The sequence below is a fragment of the Megalops cyprinoides genome, chromosome 12, assembly GCF_013368585.1.
Source record: "Megalops cyprinoides isolate fMegCyp1 chromosome 12, fMegCyp1.pri, whole genome shotgun sequence".
Taxonomy (NCBI): domain Eukaryota; kingdom Metazoa; phylum Chordata; class Actinopteri; order Elopiformes; family Megalopidae; genus Megalops; species Megalops cyprinoides.
Genome location: NC_050594.1, coordinates 14,627,504 through 14,639,803, shown reverse-complemented (window position 1 = coordinate 14,639,803; position 12,300 = coordinate 14,627,504). Strand labels below are relative to the sequence as shown.

The following is a 12,300-nucleotide window of genomic DNA, read 5'->3' as shown; positions in this document are numbered from 1 at the left end:
CCATCTCCCTTTGCTGCTGTTCAAGAATATTTGCCTGCAGTCTTCATATGCTGTCATGACTACTTCTTGCTCTGTTGCTGTGAAAAACATTGCACATGGTTTCTCTCTGTCAGAATCCATCGTTTATCACATCTTCAGCGTTCGACTGATGCTGGCTTTTAAAAGTTCGCAGCGAGCGCACACAATTCAGACTCAGCCTATCCAAGGTTGACTGAACTTAATCTCCGGATTTGGAATCATCTGTTCTGGAACCAAAAATTCAGCACGTGTAGCATTCTGCTAAGGCAAATCAGAATTCAAGTTTAAGTTTACGATTTATCAAACCTTCTTTCTGGAACACACCCCAGGCGGTTTTACAACAATAAAATAGATATAGAAATCTACATTTTTGGAGAAGCTCACAAAAGCTGAAATTCTAAATAATTTACACTTGATGTTGCCTATTTATAGATCGGAGCCTGCATGTCCCAGAGGAAGTTGTGGCTATTCAGAAGGTTGATGTTTTGGCATAGAGCTGATTAGATCTGCCCCCAGTAACTGAGTTGAATTCCAATAAGTAACCAGTATCATGTTCAATTTCTCACGTTTATAACAAACCAAATTTCATGGAAATTGGTTCAGAATTAAGCGAGTTACAGTCAATTTTGTAGAGAAGTCTGCATCTCTCAATACACATTATATTTACTTACTAGCGGATCTTGACCGCTCCAATATGGCGACCACACAGATGCATAACGGCAACATACATCAGCGGCCAATGAGATGTTTACGTTTCTATATCTATGGGTGTAGCCATGCAGTCGATCCAAGTCAAACCCACCAATAGAAACTCTTCTCTCATCCATCAGCGTAGATCCCGCCCATTACGTCCAGTTCAACTTGCAACCAAAACTCTTTGACTACAAAACCTTTTGACTTGCAACCAAAGAGGACTGATTGGCAATCAAAACTTTTTGTGACGCAAAAAAGACAAATTTGATTTTTGATTGCAGTGCAAGACATTTGCTCTCAAAACTCTTTTATGCTTGAAGTGTGAGAAATTTGCTCTCAAAACTGTCTTTTATGCTTGCGTTAAAAAGACACAAAAATAACTTCATACTTAAGCAGTGTGCAGTAGTGAGATTGTTCTGCAATGCTGGTAGTGTTTTGTAACAAGCACATGCATGTCTCGGATTGATCCCTAAACCTCAGAGTCCCCATCCAAAATCAGAGCTGTGTGAACATGCCCACAGCTGCTGCCTGCAGGATGCTTCTGGTTTGTTTTTGTTTGTTTGTGTATGCCCTTTCATTTTATGAGCAATGGTTGAAAAAATATATTTTTCTGCATTTCATATGTTGTTTTTTCTTGCCTTCTGAGCCTCTGTAGACACCACCTTGCTCTGGTCCATTGTGTTCAGATGCAAATAAAAATGGAAACAGTTTTAATTATTTTATTATTAGAAATAAAAATCGTATATTCTATGACATGAAAATGGAATAATCTCAACTATAATTGTCATTTCATTTGCAGAAGCCAAGCCATTTAGATATAATTCTGTTTGTAGATTGGATACTTCTTTCAGAAGAACGTACTCCAGAGTAAAATGTGACTGACACAAGAAATGGATGTTAGTTCTTCAACTCGTTTATAAAAATGCCGCTGAGATGTTTATAGGACGACCTGACAGGTGGAACTTTAATGGCTGCGACCACAGTGAATGTGTCATACTGTCACAAACCTTCGCTCAGTTTCCTGCTGTTTTAAATAATCAAATTAAGCTGCAGCATGGTTACTTTCAATCTTGTATTGTAAGATTTACATTTACATTTATTCATTTAGCAGACGCTTTTATCCAAAGCGACATACAAAAGTGCATGTAGTGGGCAAACAGGCACAAGGGCAAAATGTGTACAGGTCATACAATGCAGATAGTGCTAAAGCTGAGCGCAAGGTCAGTGTAGCAAGCCAGAACTAATCTGATCTAGGATTACATATATCGAATACAATCACAGGGACAATAAAGTACCGCTATACTACCTAGGCAAAAACATGCACAATACAAAGTAAGAGATAGAGCTACAAGTGCAAATCAGGAATCTAAGCTTTACAAGGTCAAAATGGCAAGGGTGTCAGTCCAGGACAAAGATAAGATGAGATCTCTCACACAAGCCATCAGATTTAACTATTTTATCAAGTATATATGCATTTTTAGACAGCAATGAATGTCCAGACAGTGAAACAGCCAGTGCTTGATTGGAGGGTTGAAAATCTTCAGCTCTTGTATTCCAAAGGTTATAACAAACAATTCTTGTCTAATATGTCAGCTCTTTCAATGTCTGGATTTTGATCTGTTTTGTTTCGTTTTCCATTAATATAAGCAGCCCTACTTGTCCTTGTCCTTTCTAAGTCCTTAAACTTCTAAGAGCGAAACGCCATACAAGCTCGCCTACTTTTTCAATGGAAAGGGTAGGCACTAGACTCTGCTTTTTTCAGGATTGCTTTTAACGTTGTGAATTTCGGAGTTTGCGCATGCGTATTGCGTATCTTAAGGCGAAACCAACAGACGAGGAAAGGCACTGGCTGTTTATCAATACCAAGAACGCTAAGAACGTACTTGTGAATTATATGTCCCGCTTTTTTTGATCTGATTAATTAATATTTTTTCAGTTAGGGCTACCATAAGTCAAATGAGCAAAGTCATCACTTAGGTTCCCCTGCTGTGAGTCACACAGGTTTCATCCCATAGAACTCTATGAATTGTCAAGGGTCAGCTCCTTATATTGTCAATGACTGGCTTTTGCTACAATGGAATTTGTACCCCCATTCACTTCTAAACCGAAATTTTAAATGAATTTTATGAATTTTAAATGAATTTTAATGTGTAAATAAATGCTGTTGAAATGCAATTGATTAAACATAAAACACTGGAACAAAAGAATTCTACAGTTGTAAAAGGCTTAAGAATGACCTACCCCAAAGTTTTCGGCAAGTTCAGCAACTACAGCTACTCTTCAGCAAGTAATGCACTCAGTTTTGTTTCTTTTAGTCTCACCAACGCCCTCTTCGCTTTTCCCCGCACTGAGCAGGGCACGCGCCAGGAAACAAGCCCAGGAAGTCCTTATATGGTGGAGCCAGCAGGCTCCGACGTACCTGTCCTCAATAGCCATTCCCTGACTGCTGTTACGGTATGGTAAATGGTAACATTTATGTGACCAGTAATTGTGTGTACCAGTAACTGTGACAGCAAGCTGTTTCTACACACCACTAGGAATGTATATTGGAAATTACTATGTAATTCCATTGGATCAGGACAGTAAAATAAAGTGATTCTTTTTACTTGCTTTTTTAAAATCAATCTTCCAATATGCATTAACTTTCTGCATACATCTGTAAAGCTTGCATTGTGGTTTTACATGCTAATTACTTAGGAAATATTGTGGCACTTCACGGCTTTAACCAGCCCCCCTCTACCTTGTGCTCTGTTTGGAACTGTGCTCGCACTTGTTTTTTCTGCCCTTCATGCTGACACCTCACTGATGGAAAAAAAAAATCCAGAAAGTGTTTTCCACTTACTCCCTCACAATTTAGACATAATTATTAAAGGTTAGACACACTTCAATTTGACTTCAGGTTTCAATGATTCATATTATCAAATTAGGAAAGGTCTGGAGAAGAGCAAAGTTTCAACTGGCCATCTTACTCACTTTGTCACTTGATGATCATGAAAAAGTAATAAGAAGCAGAAGTATGAGTTTGGGAAAAAAAAAAGTTTTATTCCACAAAAGAGTGGCCCTTACTGGTGCAAAGAGCAACTCTAAATGCTTTTTTCAATATTACGGTTGAAAAAGGATAGCTAAGGATGAAATAAGAGGTATACAAAATAAGGATGGAGTTATGGTTTATGATAAAGCTATTGCTGATACACTAAACGGTTACTTTGTGAAGAGTTTCATTAGTGAAGTGTTTTAGATAAAGTTTTACCCAGTGTCCCCTTAATCTATCACTAATCAATCTTTTTGGGTTATAAAACATTTTGTCCACCACACGTACAAAAGCTTGATCAGCCCATCCCTGATGTGTGCCTGTGTTTTTTTCCGTTAAGGTGTGTAACAGAGAACACGGAAATGGTGCATGTCGATTGTTTCATTGTGCCTCTGTAACCACCTCCATTGATACGTGTGTGACAAGAACTAAAATTTCATTTAGTTCGAATTTAGGTATGTGAACAGACAACTACATGGACTTTGACAATCAGATAATATCTGACGATCGCCATCACAACATGACCTGCGATCACTATCGGTCCTCTTGACAAGGGCACCTGCTGTTTTATCATAACCCCATTAAGATTCACACAGTTCATCTGCATTTTATATCGCCAACCAGAGATACGATGCGATCTCTGGCCTCAAACCCTCAAAGAATCAAATATAACTATTATAAAATGTAATTCAAATATACATGCCTTTTAGATGGCTAGCTTGAGCTAAGTTTTACCCTGAAAGACTATGAAACGTTACCATCAATCTATGAAGAATTCATCTTCACGGGATTCAAAATAGGTTGCCCAATGAACGTACCAATGCTTGACTGGAGGGTTTAAAATCTTCAGCTCTTGTATTCCAAAGGTTATAACAAACAATCCGTGTCTAATATGTCGGCGCTTTCACTGTCTGGAGTTTCATCTGCTTTGTTTCGTTTTCCGTCAATATAAGCAGCCCTACTTGTCCTTGTCCTTTCTAAGTCCTTAAACTTCTAAGAGCGAAACGCCATACAAGCTCGCCTACTTTTTCAATGGAAAGGGTAGGCACTAGACTCTGCTTTTTTCAGGATTGCTTTTAACGTTGTGAATTTCGGAGTTTGCGCATGCGTATTGCGTATCTTAAGGCGAAACCAACAGACGAGGAAAGGCACTGGCTGTTTATCAATACCAAGAACGCTAAGAACGTACTTGTGTTCTTGAGAAGAACGTTCTTGCCAAGTGTCCTTGACGAGAACGGTCTTGCAAGATCGCGAAGTATCGCGCACCTATCAGAGATTGAGATGCTATGTGTACTTGCGTCTTGCTATTGCGCAATATCGTGGGCGCAGCTCATTTAAGCAGTGATATGACAACACTGAAATTATCTGCGCAACATTTGACAAACTTTTGTTTTATTGTGTTTGTGTATTATATTTGTGTTTTGCCATGGTATAGCAAAATACAGAAGAGATTACTTACGAGTAACAACAATGTGCAGAGTATTAAAGAGTATCAGCATGGACCACAGCAGAGTCATAATAAATACCACAGAGCAGAGAACAAAAAAAATCACCAAACTGAACCCTGACATAGTAATACAACAGAGTCGAGTATTGAAAAGTGACGTAACAGAGCAGAGAAATTGCATCCTGTCACATGATTCAGCATTCTCATTCTCATTCATGCTCATAAATACATGTTTACCTTCTCACCATTTGTCACCTAATATGCTGATGTCACTCGGTATCTTATAAGTTTGCTTCTAAATTGTTTTGGGTAAAAGCATGCCCTAAGTGACTAACTGCTATTTTCACATGTATTGCCCCAAAATTAGTGTTTTTAATTGATCTATAGGTGACCTCAATACATATGATCTCCACTATCTGTCACCTCAGGACCCAATTTATTTGCATGAATTCACTCTCAGTTCTGCTATCAGTCATTTTATTATACATTACAATACTGGAAATGAAATGGCACATAATTTAAATATATGTATTTGTATATTTTACATATATTAAATTACACATTTTACCACCATTGTTGTGTTTGTGTTCTTTTCAGGTAATGTTTCGACAATATGTAGAAATAGTATCTCATAACTGCTGTTTGTAGTGACCGCAATGAAATCCACAATGGTTTGGGAGCTCTAAGGAAAGGCACACGCTGTGAGCATGCTTTGAAAAGTAAAGGTACGAAACCACTCCAGAAACATCAGATTCTCACTTTCTCAGTGGAATGGAATGGAGGAGACACACAGTTTCTGGATTTGCTTAGCTCTTATATAGAGTGATTTACATTTACATTTATTCATTTGACAGACACTTTTATCCAAAGCAACTTACGTAGGTTACAGTTCTTTACAATGTTATCCATTTATACAGCTGGATATTTACTGAGGCAACTGTGGGTTAAGTACCTTGCCCAAGGGTACAGCAGCAGGGTCCCAGCAGGGATCGAACCAGCAACCTTTCGGTTACAAGTCCTGCTCCTTAACCACTATGCTACACTGCCACCCTACATGCCAATTTACATTAAATATCTACATATTACCCATTTATATGGTTTATATTAACTAAGGAAATTCATGTTAAGTAAGTGCCCAAAGGGAACAAGAGCAGTGCCCGACCTAGGAATGAAAACTGTAACGTTTGGGTTATGAACCCAGCATCTTACTACTACACAAAACTGCTGCCAATGCAATAGTGTTACTACACTGCTACTAGTAGTTCTGTTAAATTACTTTAAGTCAAGGCGTTTGAAAGGCAATAACCAATAATTTCTCACTGCAGAAAATGGCTGGACGTAAGGTGTGCAGGGTGAGGATCAGACAAAGTCCACCAATGCTTGTCTGATGTATCCTCATCGTTGTCACCAATGGGACATTCCAGGTAATGCTCATTAACTAATGTCAGTGTTTCTTTTCTCAGTTCTGAGAAGTCTGAGAGAAACTGAGAGAGGTCTGAGAGAAACACTCCTCTGTAATGGACAGGACTTAGTAAACTGCTGCAAAAATAACGAGGTAATGCTCATTAACTAATGTCAGTGTTTTTCTTCTCAGTTCTGAGAGGTCTGAGAGAAACGCTCTTCTGTAATGGAGGGGACTTAGTCAACGGAAAAAAAAATAATTTTGTATGTGAATCTGCTGGACAGACGTCCTGTGAGATGTATGTGGGAGATGTCTGTGTGTGACTGAGGTGCAAGATACAAGGATGTCTTTTTAAATTAATAAGACCCCTCCTCCTCTTCTTCCTCCTCCTCCTCCTCCCTGCGTTCAGGAAAAGAGGTGACGAGGAAGCAGAACTGAAGGAGCACAGACACGTTTGTCTGTGTATGTGCATGTTCGGTGCGTGTGGCAAGGCAAAGCAGGGGGTAGCATTGTGTCTCATTGCTGGAAAGGGGACAGACAAGTCTTTCTGAGGAGAGAGAGAGAGAGACAGAGCGCGCGAAGCAAAGAGAGAGACGAGAGGAGAGGGAGAGAAGCAGGGAAGGACGGCAGAGGAAGGCGAGTGGGGAGGAGGAAACGTCTCTGATCGCTGCTGAAAGACAGAGAGAGGGGGAACAGACTGTAGGCTGCCTGCTCCACCTGCACGGTAAGTAAGCCGTGTCTAGACCAGAGACGCTGTGCAATCGACGAGAAAACGGATGGGAGAGGGCTTCGCCGAGGCATCAGCGGCAGCTGTGAAATGTGATTAATTACACAAAAGGCATGCTCAGAATGCACGCCAGGGATGACAGCGATCTCTGTATTCATTGCTAGCATCCGTCTGTGTCCTGATTCCTTTACATTTCTGACAGTATCACCTCCCTGGGTTTCCATGTCCGCCCCCCACACCCCTACCTCTTATTTTGTTGTGTTGCCTGGCACAGACATGTGCAGATGTTTGGGTTCTCGTGAGTGAGGTGGGAAGTGGTCTGAAAGAGCAGTGATCACATGAGCAGAGTCCTCTGGCTCCTATTAAAGTAAAATGTTCACAGAAAAACATTAGTCCCAGCACAAGGTTTCGTGTGTCAGACATCTTGAAAAGTGGCATTGCTACTGGATGTTTTGGTAAATACATGTAAAACGCACAGATATTCGGACAAAAATATGATGGCACATGCGCAACGAAAAATACATTCTACATTTCAAATCTGTGTTTGATTTCTAGGATATTAGTCATATTGAAACATATGTCTGTAAATTTAATGTAAAGAAAATGACCCAGTGCCTGCGGCATTGTTCTTCAGATTTAATCAGATTTTTCTGATTAAATTTTTCTCTGCAGCGAAAGAGAGATAGAGAGTGTAAATAAAGAAAGACAGATAGACAGACTGAATACCCAGAGGATACTTGTTCCTGTCGAATTCTGCCATGCTGATTCAACACTTTATGGTAACCACGGTGACCAGCTGATTGGGGGAAATTATGGCTAAGACACCAATTGCCTATATTGTACAAGTGAGATTTAATAATGCAATTGTTACAAATGACCCCTATGAAAGCTAATCTGCTATCTCTATCCCATAGATAATCAATGATTGTTCTAAGGGTGTAGCTCTAGCACACAGAGGCCATTATCAATTGTAGAAATTTTAACAGACATGAATCAAAAAGACAATAACCAAACATACTAAATAATCAAATTAACCACATTACTGGTAATGATAATGTGTGAAGCGTACAAAAGCTTACAAATAATGAGTTGCATAATCCAGTACGAGAGAACTCATCATAACTACATTAATATAGAATAAGACAAATAATGATTAAGAAAGATAAAAACAGAACTTCATACACTCTGAACATGTTGGTTGCATGATAAGCATGTAGAGAACCATTTGTTTGCAACATTTGTGTACATTTCATTTCCAGAGCCTTGTAACATATGCATTAACTGTATTTCTTCATCCAAGTCAGCCACAATCACTGTTTCATCTGTTACAGACTCACTCTGGCTCCCACTCAAGCTTAGCATTTCAAACTAATCACAAGGTAACTGAAAGCCAATTAATAACCAGGAAATCTGTTCTAACGTCACCCTAGGTTCCACTCAAGCCTAGATTTTCAGACTTCATCACAAAGTAACTGCAAAGGAATTAATGACCAGGAAATCTCTCGTTGGGAGATTGCAGAGATCCAGAATCATGGTCTGTGTACCCACTGCTCCAACAGTCGAAAGGTCACACAACAAGATTTATTGGTCCACACACTCCGCCAAGCAAAAGAGAGCATGACAGTACTGGTCAGTGTGTCCCCGGATGTAAAATAAAATGTTTGGTCTTCACATGATTGGATGAAGAGTTTGTATGATGTGGCCATTTTTGCATTGTGCATCAGTCCTCAACAGCAAACAGGTCATGAAATATGGAGCTACAGGACTTCAGATGTGATGTTTTCATTTCATTAGATGATTTTAAAGTTCTGATAAAAATCTTGTAGAATGAATCACTTAATGAATGCATATGTGTGTTGCAAGCCCTGCTTACCACTTGCCACTACACCACACTACCCTATAAAGGTGAATCTTCCACTGGGTGTTACATTTGCTGTATAGACATAATAATCTATTTTTCGTGCTTGTTGCACGTGTATTAAATGGTACACATTGATTTTACTATTCACCTTGTACATCCTTGTTTCATTATTGTTTCCCTCATTTTCTGTTTTTTAGTTGTAGCTTGTATAGTTTGTAAGAAAAAAATTAGATTGAACATATGCTGCCTTTCATGGCCGAGTCTCTCTTGTAAATGAGAGTTTGAAATACAATCAGACGTCCAGGCAAAATGAAGGATAAATAAGCAAATGCACTGCAATAATGGCGGTCAATTTTCTGCCCAATCACACAAACAAATGTAAGCATCCTGATTGGCTAAGGGCTCCCACAGCAATAGCTCTGGCTCCTTCACTGCAATCAGTCTGCCCTAGATACAGCTGACAGCAGAGCGGTTATTGTACACATGGTGGGGGGTGGAGGTAGGAGGCAGTGTTTGGTCTTGACAGACACTACTCGTCTCTGGTCTGAGCTGTGGGTCGCTAATTGCAGAATCACTTGTGCTCTCTGAAAGCATTGCTTGTTGCCATGGACAGGGAGAAAGGGCAGCAGCAAGCATGCACCAGCAACCACACACACTAGGAGTGTACAACAGATGGTTGGAGTTTTCCCCCACCTCAGAGGAACAAACCCACACAACACCAGATTTAGAAATGTGTCGCAGACATAGGATTGTGTAGCAGGGTGCTTAAAACAGAACACCAACAAAACCAAACATTTCTGCTTCCTTTGTAAGCAGCATCAGTGTGAACACACTCTCTGTGTCTGTGCCAGTGTATAGACATGCAGGGACATGGTTCAGCTCAGTAATACTGAATGCTACAGCCATGGCAACAGTGAGGTTATGAAGGAAGAATGTGAGGTGTTCAACCAATTTGAAATGCTAGGAGGTCCTAAGTCTGTGGTTATCAATCTAAAATATGTATATTCCAGATGTTAATATACATGTCTTAATCTACATGGTGGTAATAGCAACAGATTATGAACTGGATGTATATCCGGACTCTGATAGAGGACTTAAACCTGCAATATCTAGCAACTGATGGGGAGGGCATGGATGCTCACATAGAGACCCCATTCATACAGTTCTCTCCACACATCAAAGCACTGGTGTCTACCTCAGGTCGACCCAGTTCTGTTCTTCGATTAACCAAATTGCTTCAACACACTACTACCTTACAGTCTTAATCTCCTTCATAATCAGGTTGATGTGTTTTTGGACTTTATCTCTCCCATTCTCCTACACCTGTCATAGGTATGACGTTCCTTCTCATTCAAGGGAAGGAAGATTCACAAACGCTGAAGCCTCCTAAATGCTGTATTTACTTTCTCTGCACATTCTTATCTGCTCCTTGAAATCAGCAGCTTTCATTTAGTCTGTGAATAAATCAAAGGACAAAAGTCAAGGACAAACAAAACTATTGAATGGACGCACACACACACACACACACAAACACACACACTCTTACGCAAGCAAATTGGTCTAGTCTGTGTCGCGAAAGCTAGCAGTAATAAAAATGGGACAGGTTACTTAGCAACAGAGGAGCAATCACCTTAAGCCTTAATCTGCTGTCCTTCAAGAAAAGCACACTCATAAAAACACCAGCATAGACCCCACAGGCTGTCAGGGTGCAGCTGCACCATCACAATCCTCCCACCTCCAAAATACAACCCATGAAAATCCACCTGCTGGTGTGTGTTGTGGGTTTTGATTGCGGTTCATAGGTTCTCCACTTCCGCCTATTATCACTGCATTGTAAATACCACTGTGCTACTCGTAACCATCTACTGCTTGAGTATTTACCCCTGATGGCGCAGGGGACATTCTGACCACGGTCTTTCTTCCCTGCAGTCTGAGGCAGTCTAGGGCAGTCTGCCTAGTGCCTTATGCTTTTTGAGATACTCTCCCTGATGCTGCTGAGTGTGCATCTATGAGACTGTCTCCTGCAGATCTGCAATAAAAGTTTTCGGCCTCTGTCATTATTGTGTAGTGTTGTGTTCCGTCTGCCTAATTTTTGAACCCGCTGTGATTTGTTAACTGGTATTGATTTTATAGGTGAAGTAGAAGAGGGAGGACAAGACGAAATTTTCGACAGACGAGACGAGACCCACTGCCACAGAAAAGCTGCGGCAAATCTCACAAGCAGGGGAAGCCACATCGCCCGGGATGCAGACGCCGGCCTCCATGGTTACCGGGATAGTGTGTGCCCCGCTGGGGCTCGTCCTGGTCTTCACGGCCGCCATCACGCCGCAGTGGCGGGAGGGCCGTGTGCGGCTGGGCGTGGCCGGGATCGGTGGCAAGGAGGCCATGCTGCTGCGTTCGGACGGGCTGTGGGAGAGCTGCCTGCAGGTGGTGGAGTCGGAGCTGAAGCAGTGCTGGCCAGTTTCCGGGCCGTACCAGCGGGACGCGCGGGTCCGCTGGGCACGGGGCCTGGTGCTCACCTCGCTCTTCCTGTGCGGCTCCAGTATCGTGCTGGCCAGCATCGGCGTCCGCTGCTGGATGGACTTCCCCCTGCGGAACGTAGCAGGCACCAGCGGGGTGCTGATCGCCCTGTCAGGCCTGCTCAGCCTGGCCGCGCTGGCACTCTACGCCCATAACCTGCGGGTGCTGGGGCTGGAACCGGAGCCGCCCATCGCCCCCTCGCACGCGTCCACCTCTGCGTCCCTCCAGCTCTCCTTACGCCCTGCCGGCTCGCTCTACTTCGGCTGGGTGGGGGGTTGCGTCCAGGTGCTCGGAGGAGCCGCTCTGTCACTCAGCTTCAAACGTCCCCATTGCCCGCCATGTGCACGCCCAGCAGCCCAGGAAGACGCAGAGGCCTATGAGATAAACTGCTAAACAACGGTTGCTAAGCAACAACTGCCAAGGATCAACAAAGCCTTTGGACAGCTCTCTAGACACATGTCTGTTCGCCTGGGGTTTGTGTCATGTTGCCTGCGGTGTCTCTAAACATCCTTAGGTATTCTGGGATGACAACAGCACCCCAAATACTGGAAACAAATGACAGTATTTTTTTAGAAACTGCTTTACTTGTGAAAACTCTGAT

At 41.8% G+C, this 12,300-nt stretch overlaps 2 protein-coding genes across 6 annotated transcripts in view; one reads left to right on the top strand and one right to left on the bottom strand.

Annotated features, from left to right (window-relative positions):
- The window catches only part of LOC118786488 (nuclear GTPase SLIP-GC-like), a 76,949-nt gene extending 72,036 nt beyond the window's left edge, over positions 1 to 4,913 (bottom strand). For 2 of the 5 annotated variants that reach the window (XM_036541552.1, XM_036541550.1), the window contains exon 1: positions 821 to 864. In XM_036541552.1, coding sequence (XP_036397445.1) covers positions 821 to 841 — 21 coding nt within the window. In that variant the 5' untranslated portion in view covers positions 842 to 864. Of the gene's footprint in view, positions 1 to 820; positions 865 to 2,952; positions 3,048 to 4,477; positions 4,517 to 4,560 lie in introns of those variants that run through there. The other 3 variants (XM_036541553.1, XM_036541555.1, XM_036541554.1) reach the window with 3 other exon arrangements.
- A 2,283-nt stretch (positions 4,914 to 7,196) lies between these two features.
- Positions 7,197 to 12,300, top strand: si:dkey-221l4.11 (claudin-23). The gene is made up of 2 exons (XM_036543063.1): positions 7,197 to 7,315; positions 11,313 to 12,300. The coding sequence occupies exon 2, from the start codon at positions 11,424 to 11,426 to the stop codon at positions 12,090 to 12,092; it is 669 nt and encodes a 222-aa protein (XP_036398956.1). The 5' UTR covers positions 7,197 to 7,315; positions 11,313 to 11,423; the 3' UTR covers positions 12,093 to 12,300.

What these genes read in the sequence shown, in the direction of transcription:
- si:dkey-221l4.11 (XM_036543063.1), top strand. Translation starts at nt 11,424, where the DNA reads ATGCAGACGCCGGCCTCCATGGTTACCGGGATAGTGTGTGCCCCGCTG.